The following is a 21,434-nucleotide window of genomic DNA, read 5'->3' as shown; positions in this document are numbered from 1 at the left end:
TGGAAGGACATGGATTTGGACAAGGTCAACAGCCAGCACGAAGAGGAAGAGGAGTGAGGTTGTGATGAAGGAATAGATAATGATTTGTGACCCACAACAAGATGCTGATGGACTTCTTTTCACTCTACTCCTCATTCTTTAACCCCATTCGCTAAATTATCTCAGTACGAAGAAGGAAAGCAGGAAGATTGCACTGTAATTTCTACAGCACTGCATGTACACATTTCCTTAAGGGGATTGTCCCATTTCTACCTTACTTGGGTTTTATTTTACGTTGTCCTCTGCAGTGTTGTCTGTTCCTTTCTGTATCACAATGACATGCAAAACATTGTAATTTGCCAACAAATTACATTGAAAGAGTTTATATGAATCTTGTCTACTTGTCAACAAAACTTTAGAAAAAATTTACAACAAAAAATCCCTCAAGAGTACAGTAATATTGACAGGATGATAAAACATGTTGCCAATATGTAATATAACATCTTAGCCATACACAATGAAACAAGAATTTGTCACTCTGATGGCACTGACATGCTCATTAACTATTCAGGATTTTGAGGAAAAGTCTGGCTTTTGTAGGTAATCCATGTTTTGCTATTTGTACAGATTGTTTTGAGAAATGCATTTGCTGCTTTGCAAATGTCAAGGATTATTCAAGAAATGCACCAAAATGACTGTGAAAAACTCTAAAGGGGCCTTCAAGAGATTTTTTTTAATTAAATCAAGCATGTTTTCCCACTCGGAGACAGTCTGATCATTAGTCTCTGGTTTTAAAGTTAAGTAGAGATTGTTTTCCCAGATTACTGTGAAAAACCAGAATGTGTCTGCAGAAATCTGATCACAGTGACAGTATTTGAGTTACAGATTAGGGAGGATCCTTACTGAGCACATGTGCTTCTTTACGCTTCAGTCAATTGGTATTTTAAAATACCTGTGTTTATAGTGATTATACAAATTCTTGGAAAGATATAGTGAGTAATTTCACCATAGCAGACTAACATCCTGCTATGTTTTACTCCAAGCATATAAACATAAACTGTGACCTCTGAAAACTGCGCTTGAAAGAACCAGCTACCTGAGTGTAAATAGTCAACAAGTAGCAAAGGGTTGGCTCAAAAACCGTTGAAATAGAATAAAATTAGTCATTCCACACAATGTAAAGGAGCAGTTTCAATAAGAGCCTCAGATAAAAAGCACCCAGAGGACAAGCATAGCTGTGACCTGTGTTGACTTTCTGCATTCCTGAGAGCAGAGGCTCACCAATTCACGCTCCAGTCCATCAGATGAAAGGGAGATCCTTCACAGCACACAGCTGTTCGGAGACCCAGGAGAGACTGCAGCAGAGCAACAGAGTACACGTGCTGCAGTGTGGGAAACCAAGACTGTCTCGCTCTTACAGCTGCTTACAGGAGCGGTCCAACATAAACCTTCAAGTAAATCCAAACAGAAATTGCTGCAAACCAAGTTCTCATTGTTAGTGAGGCTGGCTTTAAATATGAAAATTCCTGTTTTTTCAGAAATACTCAAAACAAATTTTGGTTATTTTTTTTATCCTTGTTTAAAAACAAGTTTTTTTTTATATATTGTCTAAGCCCTTAAAATACATTTAATGTGGATTTTTTTTTTTACCTATGGTCTTCTCTGCAGCTTTTTGAACTTTACAAAGTTAGTTCTGCAGCACTTCCTCAAGAGGAACATGAGTCAAGTTAATCATGCCGGGAGTCTCTCCTCTCCTTCCCTAATTTGAAAGTATAACATGTCCTGATATTAGACAGCCTCCTCAGGGTGGCCCTGTGCGCTCATAATGACAAATACTGAGTCAGCACATGAATGGCCAAGGTGCACATTAAATGCCCTGACAAAGAACAGCACTAATGAGCTCCCTCTCCCAACTTCTCTTTCACCGCCTCTAACAGACAGACTTTCAGCTCCTCCCTGCTCGCTTTGCCTCACTCCATCTCACTCTGCCTTTCTCCCGCTGTGCACTTCTAAGCAAATTACCCTCTTTATCTGAGCCTCTGCAGAGCCAGTGCTGTGTGGATCTCTGGGACGTTAAGAGCTGCTTGGAAATGAAGAGGGAGAGCAGGTTGGTTCGCTGGATCTGGTGGACTGTGGTTGTGACAGCTCTGTTCCTGCTGGGCTTCTGCATTGGTGAGACACAGAAACACAGCCTAACACAAAGTGTATGTTTGGGGCTGTTTGCTTTTGACTCAAATGTCGCAGTGTTGTAGGGACATTTAGCGTAATCACATGGTTTTTGCTCAGTAACCACTGTAATTGCACTAACAATTTTGATACGAAGAGGTTGTTTCGTGATGCTGTTTAGTTTCAGTGTGACTCATTCAGTATCTTTGGCACTGACAGCAGGGTAACACTCACTGTCTATAACCACAGCCATGTCAAAAATATAAGGCTGGCTAAGGCTGGTGATTCTCCACAGCAGATAAGTGTTTCTGACCAAAATCCGTGTGACCATCCCCCACTTTGAAGGACTGAGCAACTTAACCCAAATGAAACACAAGCAACCTCAAACAATGAATCATTGTAGCATTGTAGCGCTCTTTGGAAAGATACTAACAGTGTCACCTGTAGCAATGTTGCATATGTCAGATAACAAACGTAAAGTTTAAACTCAAAAGAATCTCGAGCTTATTTAAGTGCAACTTAGGACTGCAGGGCAGAAAACTGCTGCAGGAAGTTAGAAAAGTAGCAGTGGTGGCATTGTTTATGATTTCTTTATTGATTTTTTTTTTACTTTGTCCTGTGCCATTATCTATTTCATTGTAATGCTTCTGTACTTTTCTATATGTGTTCACTGAAAAGTTAACTTTAATGCTATCAACAATTAGCCAAGCCACCAGTGTTTGAAGTGTCCAATGGAAGATAAAAACCTGAAAGCCACAGAACATTGCTGGTAACATACTAAAGGTGGTATTTCAAACTTTCCCACAATACAAAAATACTTGCACAGTGGTATATACTGTTAACCTCAAATTGCTCTTACCTAGTAACTAATTTAAAGATAGCCTAATCTTTTAACTTTACTTTTAACTTTATCTTCCTTCTGAAGAGATGTAGCATAAATGTTTTTGGAATGGTGCTGCCAGTATTTTGACCTGAATCTGATCGAGAACCTGAGGGGGAAGCTGAAAATAACGGTGATGAACGTCAAAAACCTGGAGCACATTACAAACAAATATATTGTCAAACTAACAATGGAAACATGCAAAAAAAAGAACAAAACTATAAGAAGATTGATCATTGTAATCTTAATAAATATTTTACCATTGATTATTGACAAGGGTACAAGTAATCTTCTTTATGACCTCCTAAAATCTAAGTAAAAGCAAAAGTTTTTAGATTGATACTTTTACTTTTTTTTTTGTTTCTTTTTGATATGTGAGTGTATGAATAATTTGGACCTTGTCTCTCTCTGTTTTACTGTTATCTTCATAGAAGGGATTTATAACAAATAATTATCTACATGATATCTGCTAATCTTTCAAACATCCCGACGGTTTGCTTTGTACGCTTTGTGTTTTAGGATGGTTCTCAAAGCGCTCAAAGGCGACTGCAAACAACCACAAGACCTCAAGCAAATACCTGGTGGAGTTTTTGGACGAAATGCGGCCAGACCTGATCAGAGACCATCTCAGGTAAACAAAAGAACCCATTCTAAACGAGGCTTTTCAAAAGGGCCTCTGCACCTAAAGAATTAAAGGAATGTGTCGGCTTCTAATTTCATTCCGTCCAGGCCGGAGAAAGACACAACTTGGAGAGCAAGCTGTATTGAATTTCAAAATCAGATATAAAAAACAGCTGACACAAGCCTTAAGACCACATGAGTGTCACAGCAACTGTCCTCCTTGCAGGAAATTCACCCGTCTCCCCCATCTGGCTGGAACGGAGCAGAATCTGAAATACGCAGAGGAGATCATGAAGGAGTGGAGAGACTTTGGATTGGACTCAGTGGAGATGGTGCCCTATGACATCCTGTTGTCCTATCCCAATAAATCACAGCCAAACTACATCTCCATAGTGGATCACAGTGGGAAAGAGGTAAGGAAGCTGCCAAGCAAGTACGATGTGCAGCAAGACTGACCTGTATAGCAGAAGACTGCATTTGTTTTCTTGCGTTTTGCATTCAGAATAACTTTCCCCATGTCTGGCGCTCACATTTACAAACTAATTTGACAGCATTCCTTGTGTGTGACTGGAAAACATTTAGTGAAACAAACTTAATTTACTGTCTTTAGCACTGTGAAAGAAGATTCTCCACAATCCCTTCATTTATCCCAATACTGTGAAAAGATGTAGATTTTCCCACAAATTTCAAAGATAAGGCTAAATCAGTCCAAAAACCACCTCAGAGTGTGATTGTGAAGTGCATGTGGGGATCACATACCTCTCCAGGCAGTTTCTCCTCCTTCCCCCTGCAAGTTTTCGCTCAGGTCCAAGGTCCTTTTATAGTTTCACTGTGAGATAAACCTCTGCTTGTGTCTTATGACACAGATAATGAAACGGCACAAAAACAACAAAGAACTGGGACTGTTGTTGCTGCGTGCTGGGATGCAGTGAGGAATTTTGACAAAATTCGGATGTACATTCAAGATAATTCAGTAATACTTTTCAGCTGACAAACGTCCAGCTGGACAACACGCATGTCCACTTTTGATCGCCACGTCTGGAGGCACAAAGCGAGGAAGTTTGATTTTATGGTAATACAATCCCAAACGTGTTTCAGCCTCCACTCGCTCAGTAAAGCTGATGCATGGTCACTGGGTTTTTTTTTTATTATTATTATTTTCATGGTGATTTTGATGTACCAACACTAATGTAATAAGCTCTTGCAATTTACTGTTGTAGTTTTATACTTAATTTTTTGTTCAAATTGTATGATTTAGTTTATTCAAAGAGATGATACCAAAAGGAAACAATCTAAGTTGGACTTAGCGACAGTGCTGTAAAATTTGCTCTTAAATCTATATTTCTTTTAAAATGTAAATTTAAAGTGGGATTTCATTATTAAGGAACAAAAACAAAAGTGATTTGCCTTTAAATCTAATAACAGCAACAGTTGCCACTAAGCTTTTCCCATAACATCAGTGTGGAGTATTTTCAGCCCACTTTTCTTTGCCGAATTATTTTTAATTCAGCCACATTGGGAAATTAGTAAGTGTGAGTATAAAGTTTAAATTAATGCAAAAGGATCTCAGCTTGATTTAGATAAAGATTGTTGAGCGATATGTTGAACAGTTGAAGTATAATGGCCTCGCGCCATCACAGTATCAACATTTCACTTTAGTCAGTATGATTAGTCAGATTGATCACAGTTTATTCATGTTTTAACAACAGGAGTAATTACTTTTCCCCACTAATAACTGGATCATTGTTTGTATTTACAGTGTATAAAACTGTGTCTAAACCAGAAAAACAACAAACCTTCAGGTCAGATGGTAAAAATTCAGTTCATTGAACTCTCATGACCCAACAGCTGAACATGAAATTTGTTCCAAAAATATACCAGAACTGATTGACTAATTGAACACAAGTGGTGCTAGAAACACACAAAGGAAAAAACACAAAGGCAGAGTAAAAATAAATCTGTGACAGAGTGTAACAAAGTAAAAAAAATATTTAAAAAATGCAACCACTAACCCAATAAACTTAAAGAATATTATCTAAATGAGTTCATCTGCTTCTTATCGCCTGAAATTACTAAATTAACAATTCTGTGTTAGAGCAAACTAAATGAATGTTTTTTGCTCATATGTTTGTTACAAGTTGGATCTGCTGTTTAAAATAATGTTTTATTATTGCTATGTTAGTTGCTGATAACAAAATGGAGAGCCATAAAAAGCTCAATATTGTAATTTATGTATGTGAATCAAAGCACAAATATCAGTGTCCTTTATTTGTGTAATGTTTTGGACAGTGGAGTTCAAAATGCATATTTATATAGAGGTTATAAAGTTTATTGTACCGAGTCTTTTCACATCAAACAGCTTAGTACAGTAGGGCTGAAACAATTAATCAGATTTATCATGAACAGTAATTAAGGCAAAACTGTAGAAAATATAGATACATTTTGCATTTAAGATGAAACCCCTTCTTTGTCTGTATATATAATCTACATGCATTATTAGAAGTATTTTTAGCTGCAAATGCATCCTTTTCTACAAATGATCAAGCGTACACTAACGGAATGCTATGTCATTGCATTTTAGGCAATAAAATTCATATTTTCTTATTTTAAAAAGTAAATGAATTATTTATGTGTATTTTTGGCACTGGATGAAATAAACTAAGTGTCTAAAATAAGATGTCTGCAGTTGTTTTTATCTGATTACTTGATTATGGTTACTAATCATCAGAAAATTTGACAACTAAGATAATATTTAACAGCAGCCCTGTTTATTATTATACTGTAAGATGATGCAATGTATTGCAATGTGTTGCTTTGTATCATATTGTGTCATATTATATTAGATTGTAATTGCATCAAAGTCAAAATGAGTCAAAAGCACAAAACATGTTGCATCAGATTGTATTACTGTGTAACTGATTGTGTTGTATTCTTTACACTTTTGTTGTGTCAAATATCAATGTTTCATGTCAAACAAAAAAAAAAAAAAGAACAATGATGATATGAAGCACAAGGAACTTTAAAAAAAAATTGGCAACTGACTCAATTATTCAGCTTAATGCCATTCTGGTCTCATTATGTCTTCGCCGTGTCAGGTTTTTAACACCAGCTTGGCTGAACCAGTTCCACAAGGCTACGAGGACGTCTCCAACATCGTGCCTCCATACAGTGCTTACTCTCCCAAGGGACATCCGGAGGTGCATTCAGACCCATACAGACACAGACACAACCATGACGAAAACGGAAAGCAGTGCAGCAAAATACGGTTCTTCTTTATTTCATGTGCCTTCAGGGAGATTTGGTGTACGTGAACTACGGTCGAACAGAGGACTTCCTCCAGTTAGAGAGAGAGATGAACATCAGTGTGACAGGGAAGATTGTAATAGTCAGATACGGGAAAATATTCAGAGGCAATAAGGTATTTAAAGATGTGATCTGAACTCAACGGGCTTACACTACACTTTTATCTGACATGACCAACATTAATAAGCACTCTCTCTTGTGCTCATTCTGTCTCAAAGGTGAAGAACGCCATGTCAGCAGGAGCAAAGGGAGTCATTATGTTTTCTGATCCTGCTGATTATTGGGCAACAGGAGTGAAGGTAACATAATACAAAGTTAAAAAAACAACAACAACAAAAAAACATTCCAGGCTAAAAAAGTAAGAAATGTGGTATTCATTCTACCGATCCCTTGTTATTTACCGTCTGGGAGATTGTGAGCGGTGGGAAATAGATACAAGACAACTTCTGTCACTAACCTTGGCTTTGTGCAGCCGTACCCTGACGGCTGGAACCTGCCCGGCGGAGGAGCTCAGAGAGGAAATGTCCTCAACCTGAACGGAGCAGGAGACCCCCTCACACCAGGATACCCAGCTAAAGGTGTGCTAGAAAAGCTTCCTATAGCCTGCATGAGTGCATAAAATGCTTAGCAAAAGTGTTGATGTCCCTTGAACTTTTCCATGTTTTGCCACAGTCACAGAGAAAGCCACAAGAATTTCAAACTCGCCGCACGCCAGTGGAATAACAGCACAGCGTAACAAGTGCTGTTTTTCCAAAGCTCTTGTTATGCTGTGGAATAACATGGTTTGTTCAGATGTGACCAACTTGGGTTTTCTGAACTGCAAACAAAATTATTTAAGTGGTTGAAAAGTACAAAACATAAACCTGAACCTGAACACAACACCTTCACCATAAAACATGAAGGTGGCAGCATCATGCTGTGGGGGAGATGTTTCTTAAGCAATTACAATTTTATCAGGTCATTTTAAATAGGAATATGGATTAAACTAAAAGCAAGGAATCCTGGGTAGAAAGCTTGGAGAGGACTTGAGGTTATAGCTGAGGTTTATCTGTTAGCAAGAGAGCTAGCCTGAAAACAGACAGAGCTGCAAACAAAGACTTTAGATCCATGTGTTCAACTGGCTTAGTCAAAGTCCAGACCTAAACGAGCTGATGAATGGAAAAATCATAAAAAACTTTCCTATCAATTTAAAGTGACAAAATGAGGAAAAAGTTATGGATGAGTTAGCAAAGAAAAGTAGAGAGGACAGTTTGTCACAGCTGTGTGTTTCCGTCCAGAATACACCTACAGACTCAACCCGGAGGAAGGAGTCGGACTTCCCAAGATTCCTGTTCATCCGATCGGCTTCCACGATGCAACACACCTCCTAAAGTACATATTTGATCTAATAGATGATGATGATGTGTGTCCAAATCATCATCTAACATGCAAAGTACTGCTTGCATATTTGCTGTAGGTATTGCAGTCGTTAATCTTTTCATGTAAAATATTTACGATGTGTTTGAAATACAACAGAAACATGGGAGGGCAGATTCCACCCAACAACTGGAAAGGAGCTCTGAACGTCTCCTATAAGACCGGACCGGGCTTCACAGGAGACTTCAAGAGTCAGTAAGTGTTCCTGATGCTGAAGGTGTCATTCTGCAATAAGACGATACCCGCACTCCCTCAGTTGTTAAAACCAACATCTCTTCTGTTAAACGGTCCTTCTGCCACTTCAGTTCGGTCTTCACTCTGTTTTGATTTATTAGGTGCCTCATCCTGCCTTTTTTTTTTTTTTTTTTCTTGTTGCTCCGTTCCAAACCTGTGACCCTTTGGTGGAAAGCAGCCAGTGGAAGCACAATGAGGCCTCTTGTGCCTCCTGTCTGAGACACAATCACTTTCACACATAACCCTGCATGGAAACAGCATGCTGCACAGCAAACACACTTAGAAACTAGAATAAACGTTGCCCTTGCAGCAGTCGTTTAATGTTTGACATTGGCTCCTTTTGGTGTTTATTTCTCATCTTTGTTTGGATCCCGTGTCGTTGCAGGAAGGTCAGAATGAACATCTACAGCAACAATCAGGTATCGAGGATCTACAACGTCATTGGAAAGATTAGAGGAGCTTTGGAGCCAGGTACTTATTTATCTAAATTTAACTCATGAAACATACCTGATGTCTATTATTATACATGGTTTCTACTAGAATAGTCTGTTGCTTGTAGACAGGGTCACAGACAGGGCAAGTTTTGTGTCAGAGCTACAAATCTATTATTAAAAATGACAAAGCGGTTTATTAAACTCATATCGTTACATTCCTAAAAAAGTAACGGCCTAAATCATATTTTGGCAAAAGTGATTGTGGATTAAAAGAAATCACCCCCTTTCTGTTGTAGAAAGATGATTTAAGCAAAAAGAAAATAATTTTTGGCATAAAAGGCAATAATTATGGGAAGGTGAGGATTGAACTGCTGTTGTACAGACCGATATGTGATCCTGGGAGGGCACCGTGACGCCTGGGTGTTTGGAGGAATCGACCCGATGTCTGGAGCAGCAGTGGTCCATGAAACAGTGAGGAGTGCTGGCAAGCTGCTCAAAAGAGGTGCAACTTCTCACACGAGTAAAACGGATAACAACAGATTCGGTGATCAGTTTTTCAGCGTCTCTATCTGATCGTGGCGTAGGTTGGAGGCCGAGGAGGACTGTGGTATTTGCCAGCTGGGATGCAGAAGAGTTTGGTCTTCTGGGATCGACAGAATGGGCCGAGGTAGCACAGAAGCAATCGAGCATACGGGCTTATTGACACGCAGACGGCACACTGACTGAACTTCATCAATCCCAACAGGACAATGCCAGGCTGCTGCAGGAGAGAGCTGTGGCCTACATCAATGCAGACTCCGCCATAGAGGGTGAACAAACAAGAGTGTGACTCTGTCCTCTCAGTCAGAAGTAGTCGATTTGATTGGTTTTAATTTGTCTTTTTAACATTCCAGGTATGTACACACTGAGGGTTGACTGCACTCCGTCACTGCACACGTTAGTCTACGACCTCACCAAGCAGGTGAGCACAGCCTGTCTGATAGATGTGGTTCTGATCATTGTTCACTTATGAGCTTCATAAATGTCAATTCCGTCTCGGGTTTTTAATAATGCAACAATTATACATAAAGTTGAAAAAGGATCTCACCCCATGTTGATGTGAAATCTGGTGGATTGTGGGCTGTGACTTCTTCCAGCAATTCTCAGTTTACTCATAATAAATTTAAGATATTTACATATTTGTGAATGATGACCTGCCTGTCGCCTGTCCTATCTTCTTGTTTTGTTTTCTAAATCTTGTCCACATTTGATTCTCGGTCCACATTTTGCTGTAGATATCAAGTCCAGAGGACGGAGAGGAGGGAGTCTCTCTGTATGAGAGCTGGCATAAGAAGGACAACTGGACCAATGACCGTGACGCTCCCCGGTACAAAACCTTGTGATTTTATATTAATAACTACAAACTGTAATATGCAAATAAGTTAAGAAGGAAAACCATTCTCTAAATGTTGTTTACTGTATGAGTTTGTCATCAAAAATAATCTGAAATCATGAATAATTAACCGACAGCGATGTTGCTGAAGTGTTAAATGGGCTCTAATTTCTCTCTACCTGCTTTGAAATAGTAGGTTTAATGTGTTTCCTCCAAATCTAGAGACATTCATTTGTAACTATACATTTACAGTTTTCATAATGCAGCAGCTTACACACCCAAACACAGTCCAGCAGCAAAGTAGAAACAAAGTGGTAAATAACTGGTGTTTCCAACCACCAGCACAAACCAGTAACCAGTAAGAAAGTTCCACACACTTCTACTGAGCATATAAACAAATTGCAGCATAAAATAGTGCCACCTACTGGTTCAATTAAGGTAAAAAGACATGCTCCTATATTTGGTATTAGCCTCTGCATGTGGATTTTACATGTTTCTCTAATATTATTTGCAGAAATGTTTAAGCTTAAGGTTGTATAAACACTTAATCAATTCAGATCATAGACCTTAAGATTTAGCTTTTTAATATCAGTGTTTTGTGGACTGCATGGTTTGGAGTTTTGATTTGAAGTTCTCAGGAACTGAGCGCTTCTTAAAACAGCAGATTTCAATTTTCTCCATTTCCTTTGGATAATCTCATCCAGACTCTTTGACAAAATGAAATCATGAAAAGACGATGCAGCCATCACTACCCGACCATGTTAGACTGGTCAGTGGTAACAATGATCTATTTTGTGTTTGGCTTTTCTCATGTATCCCTTTTTTTGTTACTTTGTGTTTTTTCTAAGCACTTTTAACCGATTCTTGTTTAGCCAGAAGATTTTGCTTCTAGTTTTCCAAGAGTCGCTGACATGAGATGTGATCAATTTTCAACCAGCTGTCATAAGTCTTCACAGCTGTTATGACACCAAAGACCGATGTAAAAGTCTGTGTTTTGAAAGCTTCCCAGTGGAGAAAAAAATTATGTAATTTACATTAAGATCAACTGAAGAACAATGAAATGTGATTATAAAAGAAAAGAAGTAGCTGTGATGCCATTTGCGAACTATTACATTTATGCGATAACTTCTCAGATGCAAAATAGGCAACTATTTAAAATATGTTGTCTATTCTTAGCTAATTATTTGGAAGGAATATATATATATATATATATATATATATATATATATATATATATATATATAAATCCAAAAATCACTAAGTAAGTATGTCTTCCTCCCCGGTTTGATTTAGGATCAGTAAACTTGGGTCAGGCAGTGACTTTGAGGCCTATTTTATCCGGCTGGGAATCGCGGCAGGCAGAGCCAGATACACCAAGAACAAGGTGAGACTCCTCAGAGTGCTGGATCTGCATACATACAATAATCTTCTGCCACATTGTGTATTTTAAAGGCATAAAGTGTGAGCATGAAGAGCTGTGCTTGGATTAACGGACGTTCTGTTCTCTGTATGTTTGTGTGTCCGTTCAGAAAACAGAGCGATACAGTAGCTACCCTGTCTATCACAGTGTGTATGAAACCTTTGAGATAGTGGAGAGGTTTTACGACCCGACCTTCAGGAGGCTCCGGGCGGTGGCTCAGGTGAGAGGAGGTCTCATCTTCCTGTTGGCAGATTCCCAGGTGCTTCCTCTCGATGCTAACGAGTACGCAGACTCCCTGAGGAAGTACGCAGACAGCATCGCACATCTGGCACAGACACACGCAGAGCTAATGAAGACGTACAACGTGTCATTCGGTGAGCTCGTGTTCACTTTTACCTGTTGATACTGCTGACCGCAACTTGGTGTATTTTTATAGCTGGAGTTAAAGATTTCTTAAAGTTTTCTTTTGTTTAATTTTCTAGAGTCTCTGTTTTCTGCAGTGAAGAACTTTACGAATGCAGCCAAAGATTTCCATGAGCGCCTGCAGACTCTCGACAAAGAGGAGTAAGAGCTTGAAACCTTTTACACCTGTGGTTAAACAGAAAATAGTAAATAACAGGTTGAACCCTCTAATTTATGCAGACATGGAAACTGCTGTTCCTTTTAACAGTGATTTCCAATGCAGTGGTATTTTGTGTTAGTCCTTTACAGGTGCGAATCATGAATGACCAACTCATGTACCTTGAGAGAGCCTTCATCGACCCTCTTGGCTTGCCAGGCAGACCTTTTTACAGGTTAACGCTCTTCATACTTGGATAACAGATCTACAGAATAAGTACAAGCCTTAATTACTCTGCCAACTTATCACCAGTGTGCATGGTGACTGTTTTGGCCCAGGTTTAATCTGGCAGGTAAAGTTTTAGATGAGTGTCTCTGTCAGTAGGAATGAAAATCAGGACGCTGATTGTATGACGAAATGTTTGACATCTACACAAGTAAGAGGGCTTTAAAACTCAATTTTTCCAACATCATAGTTGAACATTTTAAATCTACCATATTTATATTTACATATTATTATTTTTAATTTGACCTGTTTCCATGTACCATTCGATCTACAACACATTTCATACACTTAAAAAACATTGAGTAGATCAACTTATCAGCCATTTCAGGTTCAAAGTTGATTTATTCAGTTATTTCAGTAATTATTTTATATAATTCTTGTGCTACACTCGACAATTAAATAATTTTAACTGCTGCTGCTTCCAAAGAAAACCCTCACATCATACACATTTCTTTAATGTTTTCTTTAGTTTGCATGCTTAGCCTTTCATAAATACATACAAGGCCACACAACTTTATTTTGCTTAAGAGCTTTAAAGAGGATGACCAGATTTTCTCCTGTCTAATTTCAGCATGTTTTCAAGGAACGCACAAATATGTTGTCTCACATCTCCACTCCTGTAACACAACGCTGTCTTTTCTCCCCCATCTCTACTCTGTTTCTCAGGCATGTGATTTTCGCTCCCAGCAGCCATAACAAATATGCAGGGGAATCTTTTCCTGGGATATACGACGCACTGTTTGACATTGAGAACTCAGCTGACCCGGACAAGGCCTGGCGGGAAGTTAAGCGTCAGATCAGCATAGCAGCATTCACAGTTCATGCCGCTGCCATGACTCTGACGCCGCCTGCCTGAAAGCACAGTCTGACGCACAGAAATCAGAGGACTGTTATATCACGATGTGATGAGACTGTATTTTTTTATTTTTTCATTTTTCTTCAACACACTCAGACAAATCAAGCTCTGCAGCTTATCAGGTCAGTTTTCCAGACCTTGGTGAGTGCTGTGAACGTGATCAAAAAGCAAATTTCTTTGTTTCTAATTAATTGTTTGCTACGAGAAACAACAATAAAAACACTGTAAACAACAAATTATTGATGTTTTTCTTTAACACAGAATAAGGAGAAATGCATGTGGCAGTTTAATATTTAAGTTTTATAGATGTACCTACGATAGCAGCAATGAACCATGAATCAATGCCACATCAATGAATCAATGTATAGAATCATAAAAGCATTTATTTATATATATATACTGTAAACACAAGCAGTTTATATGTCGGCGGTGTAGGGAAGTTCTTTAAATCAATCAAAGGAGCATTATCAAAGTGGTGCTATAAAACTTTTTAGCCATTTTACTTCAAAGTCCAGTTTACAATCTTGCCTGAATAGACCAGCTGTGGGATCATTGTTGAACCAATGTTCAACACACGAGGGCGCCAGAGTCACAACCTTAATATTTCCAACACTGACACTTTCTTAAAGTATTTCATCTGTTTAAAGACTGTTGGTGAATGTCAACATGTTTATGTCGACATATACATGTTGACATTTTTCAACATGTTACATGCTATGTATGCTATGTTTACGCATAGCATAATTTATTTATGTTCCTCAAAAGACATAGACACACAAAACTAATTTACCTGTTCCTGATGAGTTTGTCTTTTAGAAAACAGTTTTTACTAAATGCTTATGTCCACAATGTCGAAGAGAATTTTGCACATTGTTTCTGTTTATAGCTTAAGAAAATTTGGGGGTGTGGTTATTATAGCTGGTTGTTAATATTCTATTTTTAAGGTGTCTCTGTAAAGCCTTCCTAGGAGTTTGAAGTCCAAATGAGAACAAAAACATTTATATATTTGAACATTTAGACTAATATGTCAATATTGGTCAGAGTCTTTGTAAAATTAATAACAATAAGTTAGTGACTGAAAAGAATAACAAACCAAGTGAACCAGTTTGAATCATCATGTAGGACTAATCAAAACTCTGATCTAACTTATTTAATTGATTCCTTTATGTCTGACCTTAGCTTGAGCTTACAGGTTGTTGTTTTTTTCTTTAATCATAGTAATACTGTGTGTTTTGTTTTTTGGGGTTTGTTAATGTCTATAAATTAAATGTATTGGGGTACCTGATATGTTAAGACGTTTCTCTTTTTAAAAAAAATTCATTTGAATCCACATTTTTAACAGAGAATTTGGATTTGCATTAGTTCTCCAGAGATAGTCTCCTTTCATAACAACTGTAATGATGACAGCTAAACAAAATAAGCTCCCAGTTGTGGCAGAGGTTTATCTAGTTAAATAACATGATGAGCCCTGAACATTAGCAACTCCTGACTCTGCCTGGCGTGTATTTTTATCACATTTTGTAGACTCAGAGCAAGTCCTCTTCTTATTCATTGGGGACATTTGTGGAGGGAAGTACTGCAACGCAAACATTGGTATCCTCTATTTAACTGAAGCTATGCTAATGAGCTGTAAAATTCAATGGGATTTAAAAGTTATTACAAATTTATGGTTTATATTTATCACCAATGTGAAAATGTACAACATGACACTTTATTTCAATGCTACTTTTGTTTGTCAGTGACATAGGCCCAATTTTTAGGAGTTAAATTACAAAGTCAAATTTTTTTTAAGTCATATTTGATTTAAACATTTTTATAATAACTGAAGGAAATATAGTTACTTGATTGTGCTATAAAATGGCACAGTGTGGTTGGAAAACACTTAATTTTTATCTTTAAAAGATATTGATCTCATCACATTGCACAGAAAGACACAAATCCAAATATGCAAGACACAAACAAATAAACAAACAGAACCGAGACAAGGGACAAACTAATGTGTCAATAAATAAATAAAGAAGATCAAAATGATAAAATAACTAAAGCAAAAAGTCCAATCAACATGGGATCTCAGTCTATATTCTCACTATATGCTTTGTATGCCTGTCATCTGAAAACTCAAAATTGTCAGAAGGACCTTAAAGGTTTAGGAAAAATCTCCCTCAAATACCAAGTGCATGATTGCTGAACACAGAGAAATGTTACATGAAAAAGGACTGAACATAATAAGGAAATACTAGAAAAAAACCTAAAAGTATTTATTACGGTGTGTCACGACATTTCCTCCTAACTGGAATCTGTATTAGGTTTTTTCCTGTGTAAAACAACTTTTAATCCCATGAAAGGAGTAATATTTCTATGGCCCATTGTGTTGTTGACCTCATCTTAGCTGAGCTCAGGTACAGTATTTTGCATAAATACAAATATAATCTTACTTCCCTTTTGGTAAAAGACAAGTTCATAAATGTGAAACATTCTTTCACAGGTCACAGTTTCACCATTTAGGTACCAAGGAACACCTTCCTAAAAGTCACCTTCCTAAAATAATGTACTCTGGGGTAACATGAATGTCCTTGAGTGGACCATTCAGTCCCCAGGTTTAAATATCAACTAAGATCTTTGAACACATCTGAAAACGGCTGTGCACTGACGCTTGACATTTTACATTTGAGAGTTAAAAACTGTAGGATCAGAGGCTATAATTGCTGTTAAAATTATTTCAGAAACGTATTGAGAAGAGTCTGTGAATACATATATACACATAATTTTTGCTTTGTCATATCTCAACAATTGGGGAACCAGGAAAGCTAAAAAAGAATGTAAATATTACTCAAATATAAGGCATTAACTGGGACACAAGGCTGCTTTATTACACAGGCGTACCTGCTTTCCATAATAGGGCTGATCTTTGAAGAAAATGTAAATACCTGTTTTCCTTCTGAAAAAAAATGGATCATGTAGGTGTGGTCAGTCACATAAAAAGAGAATAAATGTTTTTAAAGTTCACTCTCAAGATCTATGCCTCTTCTTCTGTGGCAGCTCTGTCTTCTGTTCTGCTTCACCAGGTGAGTTTACAATAAAGCCAAAGAGCATTAAATACTAGATATTATTTAAATTCAAGATCTCGAATAATTACTCTGTAATTCATAAATAGATGTCGAACTGCAAAATATATTGAATCACAGTCATGTTCAAAATATCAGTGTGTGCAATATTGCAAATGTAAATGATAACTTCAAAGCAATATTTGGTAGGATATTACATTTTAAGTGTTATGCATTCATACCCTGCATATGAACATGTTTAGCAAGTTTGATGGACTCTTAACTACCTTTGATGTTTACCCAAAATTTATATTTTACATGGGTAATGGAGCTCATGGAGAGGAGTGGGGGGATTCATGCATTGGCAGAGAAAATAATCTGGATTAATAGTAATCAATACGATCCTTGCTATTTTCAGTTCAATACAAGTTATTAAGCTGCAGCAGAAATTCTGTTTATGGAAAGAAAACAAAAACCATCCTACTACTGACAATCATTGTTTAATCATTTTCTTAGACTTTCTTTCCATTTCTAAAAGGTTAAAGGCCATGGATCATCGGATCATCCTGCTACTGTTGCTGAGTATGTTCCTTATAATTTTGTGTTCCTTTATTCTCTTTATAGAAAATATATAATTATTTATACATTTACTCAGATTTATTGGTTCTCTAAACCTATTTTTCATTTAAATTTTGTGTTGAAAGTGTCTGGCTTCATTCATCTTTCCACTATTCCACTCTCCAGAAGTGTTGTACATCAGGAATTGATTGTATAAATTTAAATAATTAAATAATGAATTATAATTTATAATAAATAATTATAATTTATTTATACAATAATTGTCTTGTATAAACTTAAATCAAGCAGCTTGGCATTTAGCAAGCTACCCTGTGAACCTGAGCAGCAGAGGACTGTAGCTGTCAGAAACTTTATTGCTATGAAACTTTTACAGGTTGGAAGTCACATGTATTCTTCTTTGTTTATATAATTTAGCATTGTTTAGAAAACATAATATGGCTTATCAATATTTTGTTGATAAGAAGTCCAAATCCAGCCATCTATTTCAAGTATTTTGAAACCAGTAAAGTTTCCTGGTTTAATTTCCAAATATGATACCCAGCTTTAATCTTTAACCTTTGGTTATTATATTCAGGAAGTCGTAATACCAAACTATTGTACTCTGTCATTTTATATGGTGGATCCATGAAAATATAGAATATATAACCCCTCACATTATTTCCCTGTGTTTTAGGAACTATCCAGCCACTTTCTGTTGCAATAGCAGAGAGAGGCTTTGTACAGTCACCCTCTGCTCTAAAAGCAGAGAGTGGCTTTGTACAGTCACCCTCTGCTCCAAAAGCAGAGAGTGGCTGTACAACGGAAATCACCATTGAAAATTGCTCAAAGGCATGGATCATCAATAGCAACAACATTAATGGCATTAATGGCAAAGATGTTTTGAAAGTTTCATGCAGGCATCTTAAACGAAGCAAATTAAAACTGGAATTACAAGCTTTGCCAAGGGATTGTTCCTGGCCAAATGCTGGTGCCTACCCATGCCTTGAAGTCACGGTAAAAGGTGATATGTTTTACATGCCTTAGTTTTTGTCATGATTATAAATGTTGTAAACTAAACCCTGAATTATGTGCCTAAAGGAAAATGTTTTTGAATTCTCTATATTTTCATATTGCATAACTCAGATGTTTGTTTTCATGCTCTAGGAAATGTATACAAAATGTGTAAAAAATGCTGCAGAAACGTATGTCCTGCTCCAGCTTTTTGCAAGAACTGTGAAGAGAGGTAATTACATCATGTGGTGATTATTTTTAAACATATACATGGGGAAATAAGCATTGAACAAGTTAATGTCAGAAAATATGCTTCTTATTGGGTTACTCACATATAATTTATAGCAAATGTTTGTAACAATCTACATAATACTCTTAGAGATTATATTTATCCAAATAACATTCTAAATTTTAAGTTGAATAGCTTTCAGAATGACTACTGAACATGCTTACTGAGAAGATGCTTATTGATAACGGTGACACAGAAACTAGGAAGACAATCTGACACATTCTTACTCACAAGCCACCTTCAAATGTAAAAGACTTTGGGGAAAAATTATGTATAGGTAAATCTTTTATTCTTTCCATATTTCAGTCGGGTGATTGGCTGGGCTATTCTAACAGTTCTTACTGTTTTTCTGTGAAACCAAGTAAAGGTTTTCTTGGCTAAGCTTGGGTTGATTAGCATATTAAAACAGTCTAACTTTATTTCATATTTAGATGTTTATCAATAATGTCACAGGATATTTGTGGTTTCATCTTCCTTTTGGTAATATGAAGTTGTCTTGTAGAAAATGCTCATAAACATCCCCAAACGGCGATGTACCCACATCCAGAAGTCAATGTCTGTATTTTAGTTTGGGAAGATGTGCAGAGCTATTCTTCCTGTAAACGTGTGTATGTTGGGGTCAGCAGCTCCAGTCCTCAAGTGCCTCTATCCTGCAACTTTTGGAGTCATCACTGCTCCAACACATCCAAATGAAGAGGATGAAAACCTTCTTTACATGTCAGCAAGTTTTCAAAAGGCTTTCTTGTTAAAAAATAATTTGATTCAGATGTGTTTCACCAGGGGCGCATTAAAAAGCTGCATATCAAAATGTGTTTTTATCCATTGCTAATGGTGTTATTTGCATCAGCTGGTTGTGATGGTCTGTAGACCTTGTTGCTTTAACCATGATGACATTCTTGCTGTAGAAGCTTGAAATGAGAAACCTTGACATATGCCATCACCTGGGGCCGAATGCAAGGATAGGTCTTTTTTTTTTTTTGAAGTTTTGTCAACACTTCTGAAGTGGTGTGTTCAGTATCCATTTCCTGTGTTTTTATCATGTCTAACCTAATTTATGGATTTTTTGTCACACCTCTGCATTTGTCAAATACTTGATTTGTCACCAACATCTGGTATAAGTCAACAGGCCCTTTAGAAATATTTTTACTGAGAAATGATTTGTTCAATAGTTATTTTCCCAAGCATACACCTACACGCACATTTATTTATGTATAGTGTCCAATATTCTTCTGATCAGTTTTTATTACAGAAAAGAGCTATACAGTGCATCAGACTTTCCACTACAAGTTAAGATAGAATTACAATATTCTATCTGTTCTCTGTCTGGAACTGAAAGTGTTTTTAATGACACAGGCAAGTATTTTAAAACAAAACAATTACACCATCCTACAGATTTAATGTGATATTTTTTACTGATTTTGTTGTGTCCTCTTGCTTGAGTAATTTTGGTTTTGTCTGTATATTTACCTATATTTGCAAATGGGACTACAGGTACTTTTTTTTGTTATATTTGCAAATTAGCTACAATAAGACCATGATGTTTGCATGGAAGTGTTTCTAGAACAATCTTCTTATCTGCTTCAGTACAAAAGTATGAGTTTTTTTATTTTAAGGTTCATCTCTGCAGTTGTTTGATGAAACAAAAAGTTGGATTGAAGCCTTGCAATACTGCGATCAACAGAGTTCCTCTCTGGTTGAAATAACTAACCAGACAGTTTTGGAGGAGCTAAAGACCATCTTGGCAAACAAGACAGAACTGCAGAAAGAGGTCTGGGTCGGCCTTGAGCGGTCCATTTTTGGCACCAACGTAAAGTGGCAGTGGATATCGGGAGCCAAAGCTGAACAAGCTGACTGGATCAGCAGTTTTCCGGCTAATAGTTTCAACAATCACTGTGGAAAGACTGTCTGGAATAATCAGTCACAAACCATCCAGCTGCTTGATGCCAACTGCCATGATAAATTACCCTTCATCTGCCAAGGTGAGCTGCTCACAGTAGAGTCCAGTTTGACATAACATTTAATTATACTGGAAATATGTTTTAATGAGAAGCTTGATATAAACAATGGACACTAAAATTTGACTAAAAACATAAATCAAAATACATTAAAAATAAAATAACTGTGTCTTTCCTTTACAGACCAAGATGCTTGAAGACTAAATGAATTTTACTCTGGAGGATTATTTTGAATCACTGCTGGTGTATTTCTCGCATGCCTTTCAAATTAAGTTTTGTGTTTTGCATTTCTTACATATTTTTTTTCTTTTGTACAGCATAATACAAAGGTTAAACATCTATTGTTATTTAACTGTCAGTTTTGTTGAAGAATAGCTACCTTAAAATAAATATTTCATTCCTTGTCTTGGTTTAGAGAATATATATATATACTCTCATAATATCTGTTGTTTAAAACAATAAATTGAACCCAATTTTATCTAACATTGAAGGCGTCCTGTCTCACTGGGTCATGGTTTCTCTAAAGGTCTTTAAGTACAACCTTACTGAGGCTGAAATAAACAGCATTCTGCATCAGCATGAGCGTTGCTGACGCAGGGTATGTGTGGGACACGTCCACCGCACCTCCTTCATCTGTGCTCTCTAGTGTCCCCCATAAACGCTACATGCGCTATAACAGTTTTCCACTTCTTGCTGCAGAAACCAAGAAAGCAGCTAAGCAGCCAAAAGTAACAAACTCTCAATAAAAGGCAATGGGAAGTTAAAAAAAAACTATAGCAACTGTAATGCTGACAACAAAAAAATGTATAAAAAGTGAGTTTACATATGTAGTTTAGGCTCCAAGCTCCCACAATAGAAAACAACTTTAAACAAAATGTTAGATGGACGTATTTCCAATTTTTTTTTTAATTGTCATGACCAAATATTGTGTATTTTATCAGGGTTTCTCGTGCAATAATTTGATAAGCCGAATTAGCTAACTCTTGAGTTTCCTGATAGGATCTGAAGCTCTAATGCAAAAAGAGTTTTGACTACATTTGTTTAGTGTTGAT

The 21,434-nt window shown here is 36.9% G+C and overlaps 2 protein-coding genes across 4 annotated transcripts; both read left to right on the top strand.

Annotated features, from left to right (window-relative positions):
* The first annotated feature begins 1,626 nt into the window (after positions 1-1,626).
* Positions 1,627-13,761, top strand: naalad2 (N-acetylated alpha-linked acidic dipeptidase 2). Its single transcript, XM_014987429.2, has 20 exons — positions 1,627-2,151; positions 3,545-3,656; positions 3,873-4,059; positions 6,742-6,843; positions 6,939-7,064; positions 7,168-7,248; positions 7,422-7,527; positions 8,227-8,320; positions 8,465-8,560; positions 8,985-9,070; positions 9,416-9,535; positions 9,618-9,700; positions 9,779-9,842; positions 9,927-9,994; positions 10,308-10,399; positions 11,699-11,789; positions 11,935-12,199; positions 12,308-12,389; positions 12,527-12,619; positions 13,336-13,761. The coding sequence occupies exons 1-20, from the start codon at positions 2,070-2,072 to the stop codon at positions 13,523-13,525; spliced, it is 2,220 nt and encodes a 739-aa protein (XP_014842915.2). The 5' UTR covers positions 1,627-2,069; the 3' UTR covers positions 13,526-13,761.
* Positions 13,762-16,530: 2,769 nt separating this feature from the next.
* LOC106927833 (uncharacterized) lies at positions 16,531-20,865 on the top strand. 3 transcript variants are annotated; one of them, XM_088011881.1, is made up of 7 exons: positions 16,531-16,590; positions 17,108-17,151; positions 17,822-18,148; positions 18,292-18,370; positions 19,677-19,780; positions 20,041-20,406; positions 20,566-20,865. In XM_088011881.1, exons 1-7 carry the CDS (start codon positions 16,544-16,546, stop codon positions 20,577-20,579), a joined length of 981 nt encoding a protein of 326 aa, XP_087868007.1. In that variant the 5' UTR covers positions 16,531-16,543; the 3' UTR covers positions 20,580-20,865. The 3 variants fall into 3 exon arrangements, with proteins under 3 accessions (XP_087868007.1, XP_087868006.1, XP_087868008.1); XM_088011880.1 differs by having other exon boundaries at positions 19,665-19,780; XM_088011882.1 differs by having other exon boundaries at positions 16,536-16,590; positions 17,086-17,151; positions 19,665-19,780.
* The last annotated feature ends 569 nt before the right edge of the window (positions 20,866-21,434 follow it).

This window comes from Poecilia mexicana, unplaced genomic scaffold, assembly GCF_051168715.1.
Source record: "Poecilia mexicana isolate PSO_F unplaced genomic scaffold, ASM5116871v1 scaffold_13, whole genome shotgun sequence".
Lineage (NCBI taxonomy): Eukaryota > Metazoa > Chordata > Actinopteri > Cyprinodontiformes > Poeciliidae > Poecilia > Poecilia mexicana.
This window is presented reverse-complemented; position numbering and strand designations above follow the sequence as displayed.

Coding starts and splice junctions, on each gene's coding strand:
- LOC106927833 (XM_088011880.1), top strand. CDS start 16,544: ATGCCTCTTCTTCTGTGGCAGCTCTGTCTTCTGTTCTGCTTCACCAG. Junction 18,149..18,291: donor CCTTGAAGTCACGGTAAAAG/GTGATATGTTTT, acceptor TTCATGCTCTAG/GAAATGTATACAAAATGTGT. Junction 19,781..20,040: donor AAGTGTTTTTAATGACACAG/GCAAGTATTTTA, acceptor TTTTATTTTAAG/GTTCATCTCTGCAGTTGTTT.
- naalad2 (XM_014987429.2), top strand. CDS start 2,070: ATGAAGAGGGAGAGCAGGTTGGTTCGCTGGATCTGGTGGACTGTGGTT. Junction 2,152..3,544: donor CCTGCTGGGCTTCTGCATTG/GTGAGACACAGA, acceptor TTTGTGTTTTAG/GATGGTTCTCAAAGCGCTCA. Junction 3,657..3,872: donor CTGATCAGAGACCATCTCAG/GTAAACAAAAGA, acceptor TCCTCCTTGCAG/GAAATTCACCCGTCTCCCCC.